The sequence below is a fragment of the Salvelinus fontinalis genome, chromosome 9 (assembly GCF_029448725.1).
Source record: "Salvelinus fontinalis isolate EN_2023a chromosome 9, ASM2944872v1, whole genome shotgun sequence".
NCBI lineage: Eukaryota > Metazoa > Chordata > Actinopteri > Salmoniformes > Salmonidae > Salvelinus > Salvelinus fontinalis.
Window position 1 is genome coordinate 58595980 of NC_074673.1, and position 17673 is coordinate 58613652.

General features: G+C 44.5%; 1 protein-coding gene across 1 annotated transcript in view; it reads left to right on the plus strand.

Moving 5' to 3' along the window:
* Nucleotides 1–641: 641 nt before the first annotated feature.
* The window catches only part of b4galnt4a (beta-1,4-N-acetyl-galactosaminyl transferase 4a), a 430046-nt gene continuing 413014 nt past the window's right edge, over nt 642–17673 (plus strand). Inside the window, exon 1 of the mRNA XM_055934959.1 lies at nt 642–2675. Within this exon, the coding sequence (XP_055790934.1) occupies nt 2534–2675 (142 nt within the window). The 5' untranslated portion in view covers nt 642–2533. The remainder of the gene's footprint in view (nt 2676–17673) is intronic.

Here is a 17673-nt window from a genome sequence, read left to right on the forward strand (position 1 = left end):
ATCCCTATGTAGCCTAGTGATCCTTATCTGTTTAGGATCTACTGTAGAATTATAGAACACCTCGGGCCAAATTAACTGTCCAGTGTAGATAGTTCTGAAAACAGCACAAACACATTAGGCCTTCAAACCCTACCACACAATCAGTTGTAATGATGGTATTGACGAAATTCTTTACACTGTTTGAAACGGGTTGTAAAGTTGGTATGCTCAGTTTCCTGTTACATTTCAAGTGCGTATTTTGGTTCTGACCAAAAGGCGGCACTCAAGGGCGCATTTTGGAGTGTCTATCTCCAAAGCAGCATCACCTGTGAGCGTGGACTGCCTTGCCTTGCCTTGGACGGTGTATTATGACTTTTGGACGGGACACGCTACTTACTTTGGACGCCACATCACCGGGTAGGATTTACATTCAATAGACCTGACTCGATTTAAAACCACATTTTTAAAATAATAAGCTGATAGTCGAGCTATGTAGAACTGTTTTCCATGCTAGATAACGGGTCACTACAATATTTACCATTCGCATCATTGACGACGTCTAATGGCCAATGTCGTCATCCCACCTCCCACGAGCGCAGGCTCCGGTTGGATACCTGACCTGTCGATCACGGGCTCTCCCAAGTTCGGTTGCCCAGCAGCGTTTCTGATGCCCAATTGATGGACGAAGAGGAGTAGTCTCAAAAACCAGACCATAGGCAACAGCCGAAGCGTTTAACATTTGTGGGAGACTAGAAGAGGAGTATATAGATTACATGGGCAATGGAGAATAGCCTCTGCCTGTGCTTTACTAGGGTATAGCATTTCTTTAATATTATGCATTATTATTTATAATATTATAAATATCTCCATATTCTGCGACACCTTGCATTGAGCAAGGGTTCATTTCGACATGATGCGCCATGTAAGGGCAGAGGAGGACGATGTTATTACGGTGTAATAACGAAGAAGAGCTCACGAGTGGAATAACACTGCTAGCCAGTGCATCGCAGCTAGCAACATTGTAGCGTTCACCCTACTGCATCTCTCCTGAATTTGGATGTTATTGTTTAGCGAGAGCTTGCGTTTGCGTTTCGCCTGCACCGGGAACGCTGACACGGGTCGGGACTTGGTCGGGAGCATTTCGGTCAAATGCAGCGACTGAGAGAGCAGCGGCACCGAAGATCGGGGCGCGTGAAGGTGCACATGGACCTCTGAGAGGAATCCCGTGGATCTCGAAACGAACCGGCACATTTAACGTTTCATGTTTAGTCTAGGCCTACTCCTCTCACCTGGCACCCAGCGCGCTGTTCTATTCTCAACGCAGGTATTTTGTTGTTAGCGTTTTATATTTCTCAACTGGGTCTTTAAATGAGCCAGAATAGGTCATGAGGATGATGCCAGCTGATATCGAATCACTTCTCTGGGGAATATAGGAAAGCGGTCCAACTGATCCATTATCATTAGCCAAATGACTTCTCCAGATTACCGTTTCATCAGTGTTTAACGATTAGGAACGGAACGCTTGGAGTTTAGATAGGACAGTTGGTTATTGCGGAGTAAGGTGCATCAGGCCATTTCTACGGTGCCACATAATTTGCAAATAAACAGAGAGCACACGTGAGCAACCCTATAATGCTACATACGACGCGCGGGTGTTGATTTGGATAGATCAAACCCTCTCGTCTATTTGGAAAGAGCAAACCCTCTCGTCTATTTGGAAATGCGCATGTCAGTGTACAATCTAGACCTGTGACTCGCTCTGTTTAGTGTTTACTATGTCATGTAAACTCACTGCACGCTGTCGTGGGAGCGAAAGTAGTAGGCTACTTATTTAGCCGCGATTTGGCAGCCTTTGGAATAGAAACGCGTCTATTTTTTTAAAACGGTACGTTTTCTGATTCGTTCTGTGGAAGCCGCTCAACTGCGCCCTCGAATTCGCCTTAATCTGGGGCATGATCCTCGTGTGAGAAATCGTTGAAATAATCAGCGCCGGGGTGTCAACGAGGCTAGAGCGAGTAGGAGATTTGCCTAGATTATCGCTGGACTGCTATTTTGTTCCCTCGGTCGAACACTGACCGAACCGCGGCTTCTGATCTGCCGCCTTTTCCCTGCCCAAACTGCCACCGCAGAGCGCCTGGAATGCGACTTGGGGACCCTTTCTTCGTTTTTTCAAGGAGTTTGTCTCCGAGGACGACGGTTCTCTTGCAGAGTAAGAACGCAAATAATAGCTCATTTGCAATTGATAAAGTTAGTCTATAGCAATGACTGCAGCGAGTCCGGAGCGCTATTTTACGGTCAAACCTGGCGCATCAGAGAATGTGTTTTTTCATTTAAAACTCAACTAAATTCACTGTTGGCTATAGTGTCGGGCAATGGATACACCACGGATGGACTAGGGGACTACACCTCGATCTCATCCAAGGACTACCGGTGAGGTTAGACACGATTACTTCAGTAGCCTACTACTCCAGAACCGCGGACGGTTAGTTCGGTTAACGAGCATCAGGCATTCTCCCCATTCTGCAGCCGGTCAACGGATGATGTTTGAGCGAGGATGCTGCGCTTCCCCGTGAAGAAAATTCGGAAGCAGTTCAAACTCCTTCTGCTGCTTGTGCTGCTCACCTTTGCCGTGTGGTTCACCTACCTACACATCAATCAGGGCAAAGCTATCAAACTCCACTTCAACTACGGCAAAGGTACGATGCATTTAAAACTGCCTTTCGTGTGTGAAGTTGTGTTTTTGAGTGAGGTAGTGAGCGAAGTCATGTTTCATAGGGTTTGGCTTTCATGAACTTTGTCCAATGTGAATTGGAAATATGTATTTTGGATTTATTAACAATATGCAGTGCTGCTGGTGTTGTGGCTTCTGTGGATGTTTTTCTCTAATATCCTGGTTGCTCGGGTTGTTTGTCACTTCGTGCCGAATAAGTATAATTTCGCAGGAGTCGAAATAGTAGCGAAAACAACATCTCCTCATTAATGACTAACACACAGTCAAATCGCAAGAGTTAATGCAACTCTTATAGGGTCAAATGTAACATTATTTGGGGGTTTATATGGTCCCACCCCCATTTTGTGTTAAAACTACTCAGGTCACGGCATTGATATTTTGGGAGTTAAAACTACACTAGGCCTAAATGGAGAAAATATCAAACTGACAGAGTTGCTTAATTTAACACACTGATCTGCCATTTTATTATTTTCAGTGTTGCTTTTAATCAACTCCCTTGCCATTTTACACTTGTCTGTGTTCTGAATTAACACTCAACTCCAGCAGAGTTCACTTCTCTTTCAATTGACTTCCTTTGAGTTAATAGGGTGTAAAGTCTTATTTTCATATTTCTTCATGTTTTACATTATGGTGGTTTGCAATGTGATATCCAATGTCTATTAGATCCACCTCTGCAGGAAGACATGTAGCACTTTCATACAACCCACAACGTGCATTTAGAATGCCTGTAAGAGTAGGGAAGAAAATACAGTACATGGAGACCACCTACACCAGTGGCGGATTTAGGTACCGGCGACATGGGCAGACGCCCAGGGCGACATCTTGCCGGGGGCTGGCACGGGGCGCCCGCACAAAAAAAAAAATCAGAATGGTGACATTTCCACGATCGGTTTTCTATGGCTTATTTGCACATCACGTCCATGATATAATAGCACCGTGTGGGACTGTGGGTTAATTAACCTCGGAGTGGGCGCCCTGATTCTAGTTTGTGAGCTAGGCAGGCTACTGCCTGGGAAGGTCTCCCACTCAGAAGTACGAGGTGGGGAGGGGGGCGGGGGTAGGTTGACCTCAGGTCTCCTCACTGGAAGCCCAAGGTAGGGGGAGCGGGGGAATCTATCAAATAGCGCACCTCTAACTTTGTACAGTCCTAATGCAATTAGTCAAATCAGTCACACTACGAAATGCCAAGGGAGCCCAGGAAGCCATACAAGCTAGAACCGCCACTGACCTACACCATGTAAACTGGAACAACTATCTCACTAATGGTTGCTATTAATCCAACCACTTACAGATTGGATTACTTTCTTATCTTTGTGTCGCATCAATGGACATGCGGAAAGCCAGATATTGAAACAAACAATAAAAGCATTCAACCTGCAGCATGCTGGGATATACCGGTTTTACAAGGAGGCCCCTCCCAGCCTCACTGAATACAAAGTATTCTTGGTGGAGTTAAAAGTACTCCGTCCCAATCAACTCCAGTTATCAACACTAACTCCGGGGAGCGTATCACTCTCTCGTATCACTCTCTTAAGATAACTCCCAGTAGAGTCAATTTAACCCGAACACTGTGATTTGAACTCTCCTTGATTTACTGTGTACCTTTCCTCGCTCTCCAACCTCACCTATGGGTCCTGGTCAAAAGTAGTGCACTAAATAGGGGAATAGAGTGCCATTTGGGACGTAACATGGCTGTGTAGCGAGGCCAAGCCAAAGTGCAATGTGCTGCAGCCAGGTCGAAATGAGAGGCCGTCGTCTCATTAATAATGAACAGGCGGATCACGAAAAAGGCTCCAGAGGTCATGACATGCCAATCACATGGGAAAATGTGGGAAAAACAGCCACCCACTCTTTTTCCGTCACCCAACTATAAACCGAAATCCAATGACGGGGTTCAAATTGTCGTTGATTTCAAGTTGAGTTCACGTTAGTTGACAACTCAATCGAATGTAAATCAAAACGACATGTTGAACTGACATCTGTACCCAGTGGAAACCGCTCGGTTCTGAAAAGGCTTGTCACGGCTGTGTACATTGCTTTGGTGGCTTGACATGTTCCCCGTGAATGATGTAACGTGACACCTTGTGATTATTGAATCGTTGACATGTGTGTAACCCCCATATTGGTATAGGCTAAGTGCAGTGGGGACCCTTTCCTTCTGATGTTCTCTGGCTGAGCGAGGGTTTTTCCCTGCGCTAGAGCCTACTGATGATGACAGGGCTGTGTGTGTGTGTGTGTGTGTGTGTGTATATGTCACGTGTGTTTGAAAGGCCAGTGAGTGTTGTCCCAGCTTGTTGCTGCCTTACTGAAGGTGAGTGGGCTTTAGTTAAATGACAGGGGCTGGAGAGGCTTAAATTGTTCAAACAGATTGGCAGGTTTTGCATTCTTGCTATACTTACAGTGCCGTATTCACAACACTTGACTTTTTTCAAATGGTTGTCGTGTTACAGCCTGAATTTAGATTTTGTGTCACCGGGTTGCACACAATACCCCATAATGTCAAAGTGGAATTATGTTTTTAGAAACAAACAAAATTATAATGTGAAATGTCTTGAGTCTAAGTGTTCAACCCCTTTGTTATGGCAAGCTTAAATAAGTCAGTACAAAAAAATGTTCTTAATAAGTCACATAATAAGTTGAATGGACTCACTCTGTGAGAAATAATAGTTTTTAACGTGGTTTTTGAATTACTACTTAATCTCTGTACAACACACATACAATTATCTTTAAGTTTCCTCAGTGGAGCAGTGCATTTTAAACGCAGATACAACCACAAAGACCAGGGAAGTTTTCCAATGCCTCACAACGAAAGGCACCTATTGGTAGATGGGTAAAATAGCAGACACTGAATATCCCTTTGAGCATGTTGTAGTTATCAATACGGCCAGTCACTACAAGGATATAGGCGTCCTTCCTAACTCAGTTGCCAGAGAGGAAGGAAACCGCTCAGAGATTTCACCATGACGCCAATGGTGACTTTAAAACAGCTACAGAGTTTAATGGCTGTGATAGGAGAAAACTGAGGACCAGGGCCCAAAATGTACACCTGCCACCCACCAAATGCGGGTAGATTTTGGCAATGGCGGTTAAGAATGTCTAACTCACCAGCCACGTTGGCGGGTGTTCACACACAGGGCTCTACAATGCAAGCCTTTCTTACAAATAGTCAAACGTCAAGTATGAGCCATGTGCGAGTATTGATTTATAGCAAGATAAATGCTGCAGTAGATGTTTTCAAATGATTTCTACTGTTTTGCTTCATATCTGGTGATGCACAAAGAAATAGGACTGCTACTGTTATAGCTATCCCACCTCGCGCAGGAACACTGCCTGCCGGGTGGCTTTGTTCACTGTGAATGGCATTAAAGTTGGTCTAACTACTGAAGTGAGATATTACCCTCATGTTTTTTGGGATATTTACATTGTTTTGTTCACAAGTTAGGTTGTTTTTAAATGTTTGAATTCGTTTCCACTGCTAGCGAAGAGAGGAGATGTCGTCGCCCTCTACTAGTGAGATTCTCACAGGCACCTGTGAAGACTGGAATGGCCACGTTACCAAGGTAACCTTAAAGGGGCAACTGAACATTTGTCTCGTCTGTGATATTTTGGTTTATTGACTCAGGTCTAAAAATACATAAATAATACATTCCTTTTATTTGAAATGTTACTTAACACGGTCATCCATTTTGATTCGTTTTTTTTGTGTAATTAATGCAGCAAAAAATATTTTGTCAAGTAAAAAAAATATGAGTGGCTGGTAGACAAAGTTAGTTTTAGGCCCTGCTGAGAATGGATCAACAACATTGTAGTTAATCCACAATAATAAACTAAATGACAGAGTGAAAAGAAGGAAGCCTGTACAGAATAAAAATATTCCAAAACATACACCCTCTTTGCAATAAGGCACTAAAGCAAAATTGCAAAAAAAATGCCAAAGAAATTCATGTCTTGAATACAAAAGCGTTATGTTTGAGGCTAATCCAACACAACACATTACTGAGTACCACTCTTCATATTTGAAAGCATGGTTATGGCTGCGCCAGGTTATGGGAATGTGTGTCATTGTCAAGGACTAGGGAATAGAGTTAAGCACAGGCAAAATCCTAGAGGAAAACCTGGTTCAGTCTGCTTTCCTACAGACACTGGGAGACAAATTCACCTTTCAGCAGGACAATAACAAAAAACATAAGGCCAAATATACACTGGAATTGCTTACCAAGAAGACATTGAATGTTCCTGAGTGGACTAGTTACAGTTTTGACATAAAACGACTTGAAAATCTATGGCAAGACTTGAAAATAGCTCTCGAGCAATGATCAACAACCAACTTGAAGAATTTTCAAAGAATAATGTGCAAATATTGTACAATCCAGGTGTGCCAAGCTCTTAGAGACTTACCCAGAAAGACTCACAGGTGTAATCACTGCCAAAGGTGATTCTAACATGTATGGACTCAGGCGGGTGAACATTTTTTCTTCCAATTCGACATTACAGAGTATTTTGTATAGCAGGTTGACAAAAAAAGGACAATTAAATATTAGTCCTACCTTGTAACACAACAAAATGTGGAAAAAGTCAATAGATGTGAATACTTTCTGAAAGCACCGTACATTAGTGTGTCTGAAACATGTCTAAATGTTGTAGCCTATACATATCGAGACAAATCTCTCTCTCTCTCTCTCGCTCTCTCTCGCTCTCTCTCGCTCTCTCTCGCTCTCTCTCGCTCTCTCTCGCTCTCTCTCGCTCTCTCTCTCTCTCTGTCTCTCTGTCTCTCTGTCTCTCTGTCTCTCTGTCTCTCTGTCTCTCTGTCACTCACTCACTCACTCACTCACTCACTCACTCACTCACTCACTCACTCACTCACTCACTCACTCACACACACACACGTGTTCTCGCACACACACTTAAAGTCGATGAACAGCAGTCCACTTAACCCACCGAAAATGTCCTTCATAGTCCAAGGCTTTATTAGTGTAATAATCAAGAATATGCAAAACAAGGACATATTCTTATCTGTTGGATGAAAATGATGGGTTGTGCTTTTTGAGTTTGTTGGTCATTTTCTTCTCTCCGTGCTTGTGTTAAGTCCATCATTAACCTGGGACAATTCTAGCTGTCTAGGAAAGCACATGTTGAGGTAAAACCCAATTTCTGCTTGTGCCTTATATTCATTTTGGCTAAACAAATCAAATGTACTCATATAATGCCCCCTACCCAGCTATGTCCAAACAACTGTTACCTAGTCAACTTCAAATTTTATCTGTTGAAAATTATCCATTTCTAAACGTAATTATCCGGGGTGGTCAGGTTTCTTCTCATTATCCTACATTAAATACGGAATTGGGATTATACATTTTTTTCAATTTGTATTTAACCTTTATTTATCCATGAAGTCCTATTGAGAATAGAACAGGGCAGTTCCAGCATTACGGATGTGACATGAGCACACAAAATCACAAACGATACTGAACAAAAATATAAACGCAACATGCAACAAAATGCAAAAATGTCGACGATTTTACCGAGTTACAGTTCATATAAGGAAATCAGTCAATTGAAATTAATAAATTAAGCCCTAATCTATGGATTTCACATGACTGGGCAGGGTCGCAGCAATAGGTGGGCCTTTGGAGGACATAGGCCCACCCACTTGAGAGCCAGGTCCAACCAACCAATCAGAATGAGTTTTCCCCCACAAAAAGGCTTTATTACAGACAGAAATAATCCTCAGCTTTTTTGGGAAACTGAATTTATTCGTGAAACTCTGTAAGTTTGTGAGTCTTAAAGTAAAACATGGATAGCCATTTCGAAGGAACAACAAAAACGATAATTTTGAAAAGACTGTCATTACTACTTTGGAGAGGAAAAATGACCGTTATGGATGTTACTCCCTCCATTATGGATGTCTAAAACACAGAAACAAATCTTTTCATCGTTCTATCTAAACAACACTACTGCCATGTTTGAGAAATGCATTTCTGCGTATATTTTCTATAATATCACATACTTTTCAAGATATCAACAATTGCTTTTCTAAAAGTCTAAAGAATACGTCACAGAACAAGCACACAAAATGTGGTGAATTTACATACTTCTGAAGCTAAGTTGGCTGCGTTTACACAGGCAGCACAGTTATGATATTTTTTTCCCACTAATTGGTATTTTGACCAATCTGATCAGCTCTGAAAAAGATCTAATGTGAAAAGATCTGATGTGATTGGTCAAAACACAAATGAATGGAAAAAAAGATCAGAATTGGGCTGCCTGTGTAAACGCAGCTCATATGATCCATCACATTCACAACTGTTATGGATGTCACAACACTGAAAATGGATATTGACAATATAAAAAGAGAAACCAATTATAGACCATATTAAACCTTGATGAAATCAAATCAAATGTTATTTGTCAGATGCGCCGAATATGACCTTACAGTGAAATGCTTACTTACAAAGCCCTTAACCAACAATGCAGTTTTAAGAAAAATAAGTGTTAAGTAAAAAATAAAAAAAACAAATAGTTAAAGAGCAGCAGTAAAATAACAGTAGCGAGGCTATATACAGGGGGTACCGGTACAGAGTCAATGTGCGGGGGCACAGGTTAGGAAAGTTAGCTCTGCAGTGTAAGATGCATGTTTTACAAAAACGTTTCCTAAAATACTGTACGTACGTAATGGATTTTACATTGCTACTCCCCTGAAAGACACTACCCAAGGGCCCCCCGGCCTGAGCTTTCGCTACCCCCACGAGATCATTGGGAAGTCCATTAAATCCTGAGGTGGCCCAGCTACTCACCAGAACTACATCACTCCAGGTCCCCCTGGCTGAAACCTACGTTGTATTTACCAGAGCGTGGTACCCCCCGAGGTGGCCCAGCTGCTCTCCTGACCGACATCCATCTAGGCCCACCCGGGCAAGCCCCCAGAGCAGCCTAGCTCACCAGCAGATCGTCACAATTCCGCAGTGCACAGTCCACGACACCAAGGTCTGCACCCTCTTCAGCCAGAGCCTCGACTAGCCATAGTTAAGGAGGCGTCTGCTTCAGTTGTGGAGCCACAGCCAGCTGCTGACACGGGGCCTGTTCTGGCTGCCGTTGTTCTGGCTGGCTGCCGTTGTTCTGGCTGCCATCCTCTATTCCCTGTGAGGATCCCCTATTGGTCGAGGCAGATGCTCGTCTGCCCGAGGTTTGACTGTCTGCTACCCTGGAACCTTAAGCCACGTCTCCACCCCCGCCAGCTTCTGGCACAGACTCCTGCTCCCAGGCTCCAAGTTTCCAGATATACCAGGCCCTTAGTCTCTGGCCCTAGTTGCAGGCTCACACTTCTGGCTTAGGCCCCTGGACTGCTGTCTTAGAACTAGGACCCGAGTCCATAGTCCCCTACACTAGCAGCCTCTAGGTATCCTACCCAGCTAGGCCCTACATTCATTTGCAGGTCTGCAGTGTCCTTCCCTTCTCAGATCACAGCCCCCTGCCTTAGTTGGTAGGCAGTTGCCTAGTCTGCCAGGTTTAGGTTCTCCTGCCCTACTAGGCCCTAAGTTAGCTGCCCCATTTTGCAGGTCTGCAGTCTCCTGCCCTGCTCAGATCGCAGCCCCCTGCCTTAGTTGGTAGGCAGTTGCCTAACCCGCCAGACTTAGAGCCTCCTGCCCTGCTAGGCCACAAGTTACCTGTGCCCTCTTCGGGCTCTCAGTCCCTAGCACTAGGTCCTCAGTCTCCAGCTGTACTCGGTCTGCTGTCTCCAGCACTAGTCCCTTGCCCAGGTGGGTAATCAGGCTCCTGCCTGGCTGGGCTCAGAGTTACCTTTCCTCTAGTAGGCCCAAAGCTCTATTGCTCTCCTAGCACTCAATTGTTTTCCCTGTCAGTTCCAGCACCAGTTTCCCTGTCAGGTCCAGAGTCAGTTTCCCTGTCAGGTCCAGAGTCAGTTTCCCTGTCAGGTCCAGAGTCAGTTTCCCTGTCAGGTCCAGAGTCAGTTTCCCTGTCAGGTCCAGAGTCAGTTTCCCTGTCAGGTCCAGAGTCAGTTTCCCTGTCAGGTCCAGAGTCAGTTTCCCTGTCAGGTCCAGAGTCAGTTTCCCTGTCAGGTCCAGAGTCAGTTTCCCTGTCAGGTCCAGAGTCAGTTTCCCTGTCAGGTCCAGAGTCAGTTTCCCTGTCAGGTCCAGAGTCAGTTTCTCTATCAGGTCCAGAATCGTTCTCACTGTCAGGACCAATGTTACCAGCACCAGACTCCCAGCCTTCAAGCGTCCTAGGTGCACTGTCCCCAGACCTAGTCGACCTTCAGTCTCCTGCTCTGCCAGGCTTTAGGTTCTGTGCCCCACTAGGTCTGTGATCTCTGCCCTCAGTTGGTCTACAGCCACCCCTCCTAGTGCTACACGCTAAACCTCCTGCACTAGTTCCAGGCCCTGGGTTTCCTGTCCTTTTCAGCCCTGGGTTGGCTGTCTTTCTAGGTTTGCAGTCCATGCCGCTAGCCAGTTCACAATCCCCAGTTTCAGCCGGTGCCCAGACGCCTGTCATAAACTCCAAGTTCCCTTCTCTGGTAGGTTCTCAGTCTCCTGTAACACCTGGCCTGCAGTCTTCGGTCATAGTTTTAGGTTGTATGTTTCCTGCCCTACTAGGCCCTCAGCCCACTGACCCGAGGGACCCACCGTTCCCTGACCCAGGGGGCCTACTGTCTCCAGTTCTAGGGGGCCGCCCACCTCCAGCAATGGAAGACCCTCCAGCCCTTGCACCTGGGGAATCACCTGACCTCGTCTCTAGGGCCCAGTTGGCCCCTGCTTTTGAATCCCTGATGAGCCTCATCCAGGTGTCCCCACTTGCTCCAACATGGGAGCCATCGCCGTTAGTAGTGGTGAGAGAGTCACCAACCCCAGCAGAAGCCAGCGAGCTGTCAACAACAGTTGTGGCAGGCTTGCCATATTCCTCTGCAGTATGATCCTCTGCCACACCGTAGCGGTCTATGGCGCAGCCCAGAACTGTCCCTCCCTCATGGGGCGGCCCCTAAGCCCCTTACATGCGCTGGAGCCGGCATCCTACTGGCCCCCATGGTCCTCTAAGAGACACCCGCAACCAGCTACCTTTCTACGGCCAGATGCACACAAGGACCACAGCTAATCTGGTCAATTCACTGCTCTGCCCCTCTGTCATGCCAGATAGGACTAGGCCCTTCCAGGACTAAGCCCCCTATTGAGGCCTTTCAGGATGTGTGGATTTCCAACAGCAAATCCAGGGGCAGCTGTAAAAAAAATTCTGCTCCTCTCAATCTGATTGGCCTTTAGGTCTGTCGATCACCTGGCTATTCCAACCAATCAGGACGCTTGGAGATACTCCAGGGCCCTGAAACCTCACGTTAGTGAGTGTTTACATGCTGTCGCAAATAGAAGGAAGTGCACTAACTAGCGTAGAGGACGGGGAAGGATCAAGGCAGAAGTGGATGCCAAGTCTGAATCGAGTAAAGTTGAAGATGATGAATGGAAAACTATAGTGTCCAAAAATAAAACGAAAAGGAAATTGCCAATTTTTTTTAATGGATGGTGAGTGTAGGTCAGATAAGGATTTGTTTCCTGTTGGGATTAGTTTATTTGAATAAGGACGTTCATCTGAAAAACCCATTTGAGGTATCGAAGAAGGTGAAGTATGTGTAGGGAAAAGTGGAATCAATCAGATTGACCAGGAGTGGGCTTGTTCTGGTTTATTGTGTTTCTGAAGCGCAAAAGAAGGAGGCTTAGGGAATCACAAGAATTCAAAATTCGGAAGTATTATACTTTGAACTGCGAAGTAGAGCACCGGGGTGTCGATAACGGTAGATATTGAATACTTCAAGAGAATCCAAGATGTGGTTGGTGCCCGTCACCTGAACCGCATGGGGAAAAGGAAGAAAGTCAGCCAGTTCTTTTGTTTTCTGATAAAGAGCACATCTCTACGCATGTAAAGTTAGGTTATGTAAAGTATGCAGTAAGTGCATTTGTCCACAAGCCACTACAATGCAAGAACTTTAGCCATGTTGCAAAAGTTCGCAGACAGAAGGAGTGTATTGAAGATCGAATTGAAGAATGTCTTTGTTGCAACTGTGGTGGGGATCATAATTGAGATAGCAAGTGACTCTAGTGTTGATGATATGCTAGTGGATACACCCCAGCCATTAGTAAATATTGGTCAACCAAGAAAACCAGACACGCTTTGTGTAAAAAAGGTGTATTTTCTGGTGTTTATTGCAACGGTTATTAAGTGTCAAAAAATCGCATTGTGATCTTAACAGAAGCAGCGTGAATTGTGTTAGTGTTTTTTTGGTAGTTAGTATGAATTTGTTCATCCACAACATATTTCGTTTTTTGGGGATATTTTACTACCCGCTACACTAAGTGGCGGAAATACACTTTGAGTGTAGTCTGCCAATAAACCTCAAAGAAGAAGAAGAAGACAGACCGTTCACATGCCGTTTTCCAATGTGTGTGTCCATTAAAACAAGTCATTGTTGGAAATGCTACTCGGATAAGTTTGAGTGAAGGTTACCTTACCGTGTAATATAACTGTGTAGATAAGTTTGTAAGTAAGACGTTTCAAGTGTTGTTTGCTAGCTCTGAGCTGATTCTAGGATTGTCTGTTAGTGCGTACTCTTCGTTATTCCTTAGTCCAAGGACCTTTACATGTTCTTTTTAAAGGGTGAATTGGCTATAGAAGACAAAACAGACAAATACTCCATCTAAATGTGAATTTTTTTTCAATTGCGACACAGTTCTAGAAACATAAATCCCTCTACTTTCATATCACATCAAAATAATTGAACAAATTCAAAATACACACTTCCTGTAAACTGTTTTGACCGGTTTTAACACAGTTGCAGCCGACAGTATTTTTCAGTGACAACCTGTCTTCCGTTTACACACAGGTGTTTGGAGACGCAGGTAGCTAATTAGCACGTAAACAAGTGCTGTAACATGGAAATATGGCTGTGTGTGAACCCTAACCCTCTAAAGGTATGTATCAATTTAACCTTTCGTTTTTCTTTGTGATTTCTCACTGATACGAAAGACAAGGTCCTTCTGCTTCCAAAACCGTACCGCAAACGACGTGTTCGGATGCTCTGACCGAACATTGCTGCTTTTAACAAAACTCCCCCGACAGAAGACGCCTTTGTCCACTGGCTCTTATGCGTAATGTAATGGAACTGAAGGTCAATATCAAGGATCAGTGTACTCTGTACATGCGATCTCATCTAGTTCATAATTGTTATGTATCGCTACAGCCGTGTTTTAAGTGCAACTAGCCTACTCACTACTATTTTATCAGCAATGTTTATATTGATTGCCTGCTACCGCTGCAAGGTATAGCCTTAGATACTGCTGTATTATGGGGCACTATTGCCTCTCTCATGCTCTCGCACATGCGCAGTAACTAATTGCCTCAGACAAGATCTATAGCCAGGCCAGAGAGGGCCTTAAATCTTAATAGCCCTAGGATCAGTTCTCTCTCCCTCTCGGGCAGTATGTTTATATTTACATCAATATTCCTGTATTACCATTGCATTCATTCATATGTTCATATCAGGCCACATTGCTCATCGGCTTCTTGTTATATTACATATGTATTTATATATTTAGTGTCTTGGAAATGGATCTTCGTGATTGCATTGTTTCTCCCTTTTTTGAACCACACAAGTGTACACAACATCTGTAGGCGGTGGTGACAAAGCGTGCAGTAATGGGCCTCCACATCACGTTCTAACTGGACAGCACTATGGTGGGTAGAACCAAAACCAATCAGCATTAAGTATATAGCGGGTGTGGGCATATCCGGCCAACCGCTCAGACAAACGTTTTTCTATGGTCCTAGTTCTCACTGGATTTAGTAACCAACAATTTTTTTCAATGACTCATCGGGCTCTATTTTAACAAACGTAGCGCAATGGTACGTCTAAGCGCTGGTGGTAGTGCTATAGGTCTGGGGTGTGTCAGAAATATTTTCACAGCTGTTATTTTCACAGCCGCAATAGCTGGCGGTAGTGCGAAAGGGATAGGTTTTGATGAATGAACAAGTTGTAGGTGTGACGAGGGCTTGGCCACTCACTGGCCAATCAAGGTGTTCCATGGCTTAATACTGCATGCGTTTTTCTTCAGTTCTGGAGGTTATTGATGGTCTTTGCATTGTCATAAACTCCAATTCAGCTGGGGGCATGGAATATTCTCATCCTAGTGCATTGTGGATTGATACTACAGTTTATTAAATAGCACAGGCTACAGTAACGAGTGATAGCAACAGTAAAACAAAACAAAAAAACATCCAGTGTTGGATCAATATTTTTGGAGTGTTGACAGTCAACATCGTTGTAATTGGCTTCAATGAGTATAGGCCTTTATTTGCATCACGAATACTAGGCTCCCGTAAATTGTATTGTATTTGTGAGGCGCGTTTGCAATAAGCAAGATATAGGCTAGGCCTACCGTTTATATGGTGTTATCAGACTGAGAAATGTAAATAGCCTATGTTTGGATGAGCGCATCTTTGGTAACCAGACAAGAGGAGCTCGTTGGAAATGGGGATGGATACAAGCCGAATGGAGTATGCACTGCAGGTAGGCCTATGTGAATAGTGAATACTCCATAAGCATGTTGTCAAATGCCTCACGAGTCGACCATTTAGAAACCTTTTATGGATAGGCTCCTTGGCTAATGCTTTGCCAGGATTAGAAAGAAACCAGACGCATTGCTGTTGAACCAGCTTTCATTATAGTAGGGTAAGGGTAGCCTACTATGAGGGCTTGTTTTTTTAATCAAATGAAACAGAAAACAAGAAAAATTGTTACAGGAAAATAACTTAAATGTTTTCAAATATAATCAGGAAAAAAAGAAACGTGTCTTTTTCAGGACCCTGTCTTTCAAAGATAATTCGCAAAAATCCAAATAACTTCACAGATCTTCATTGTAAAGGGTTTAAACACTGTTTCCCATGCTTGTTGAATGAACCATAAACAATTAATGAACATGCACCTGTGGAACGGTCGTTAAGACACTAATAGCTTACAGACGGTAGGCAATTAAGGTTACAGTTATTAAAACTTATGACACTAAAGAGGCCTTTCTACTGACTCTGAAAAAAACACTAAAAGAAAGATGCCCAGGGCCCCTGGTCATCTGTGTGAACATGCCTTAGGCATGCTGCAAGGAGGCATGAGGACTGCAGATGTGGCCAGGGCAATAAATTGCAATGTCCGTCCTGTGAGACGCCTAAGACAGCGCTACAGGGAGACAGGACAGACAGCTGATCGTCCTCGCAGTGGCAGACCACGTGTAACAACACCTGCACAGGATCGGTACATCCGAACATTCCACCTGCGGGACAGGTACAGGATGGCAACAACAACTGCCCGAGTTACGCCAGGAACGCACAATCCCTCCATCAGTGCTCAGACTGTCCGCAATAGGATGAGAGAGGCTGGACTGAGGGCTTGTAGGCAAAACGTCGCCTATGGGCACAAACTCACCGTTGCTGGACCAGACAGGACTGGCAAAAAGTGCTCTTCACTGACGAGTCGCGGTTTTGTCTCACCAGGGGTGATGGTCGGATTCACGATTATCGTCGAAGGAATGAGCGTTACACCGAGGCCTGTACTCTGGAGCAGGATCGATTTGGAGGTGGAGGGTCCGTCATGGTCTGGGGCGGTGTGTCACAGCATCATCGGACTGAGCTTGTTGTCATTGCAGGCAATCTCAACGCTGTGCGTTACAGGGAAGACTTCCTCCTCCCTCATGTGGTACCTTTCCTGCAGGCTCATCCTGACATGACCCTCCAGCATGACAATGCCATCAGCCATACTGCTCGCTCTGTGTGTGATTTCCTGCAAGACAGGAATGTCAGTGTTCTGCCATGGCCAGCGAAGAGCCCGGATCACAATCCCATTGAGCACATCTGGGACCTGTTGGATCGTAGGGTGAGGGCTAGGGCCATACCCCCCAGAAATGTCCGGGAACTTGCAGGTGCCTCGGTGGAAGAGTGGGGTAACATCTCACAGCAAGAACTGGCAAATCTGGTACAGTCCATGAGGAGGAGATGCACTACAGTAAAAAGAATAACAGGAGCTGGCTAAAATAATGTAATAGCCTACATAGATAAAAAGGTAGATAAAACCCTTTATCAATAGACTTGATTACTTCGCGAATGCATTGGGTGTGACAAAAAAAACTGCCTTCATTGAGAGGATGGGAGGCTGTGCTTGGTCTCTAATCAAATTAAACAAAATGGGGGGGGGGGGGGGGGGGGGGAAACATCAGTTTCTACTGTGGCTACTGTGCATCACCGCTGGATAGGCTGCGCTTCAGCTGTAAAAATCCATGCCATAATCATGCGCAAGCGAACTCATTTGTGATTATTGTGTCGAGACAGGTAAATGACCATTACTGGCACTAGGGTTTGAAAATATTCAAAGCTTTAAACAGGTCGAATTTTCAAACAAGCCAGCGTTTGACAATTGCGCTGGCTTGACGCCAGCCCGAAAATCGAGGCCATTGTCTGTATCCATAGTTTCACTCGATCAAAATAACCAGTGGAGTAATGGCTTGCCGTTCCCGATCACATTTTTCATCAGGTCATCAAGCGTTTTATGTAGTATGAGCCAGGGTTGTCACGGTACCAGTATCCCGGTACTACAGTCCTGATACTTTCTCATGGCAAAAAGGAAAGCAAGAAGTAGACCTCACTGTATAGTCCTGTAGAAACCTGCTTGTAAAATAGTGTGTGCTATAGCTTACAAATGTGACAACATAAGGGTGATAATAAAAGGTTGTTTGTTTCCAACAAGTTTGCCTGATGTTTTGTTTCCCTGCCATACTATCGATAGTGTTGTGACAACCCTAGTATAATGGATAAGTCACCGCTCTTCACCATTAATTGCAATGCGATCTTATCCTTTCTAAGAGCTACAGTATTATGTGAGTAGTTCCTTCTTTCGCCTGTACCATGATGATATGGAGAGGGTACAC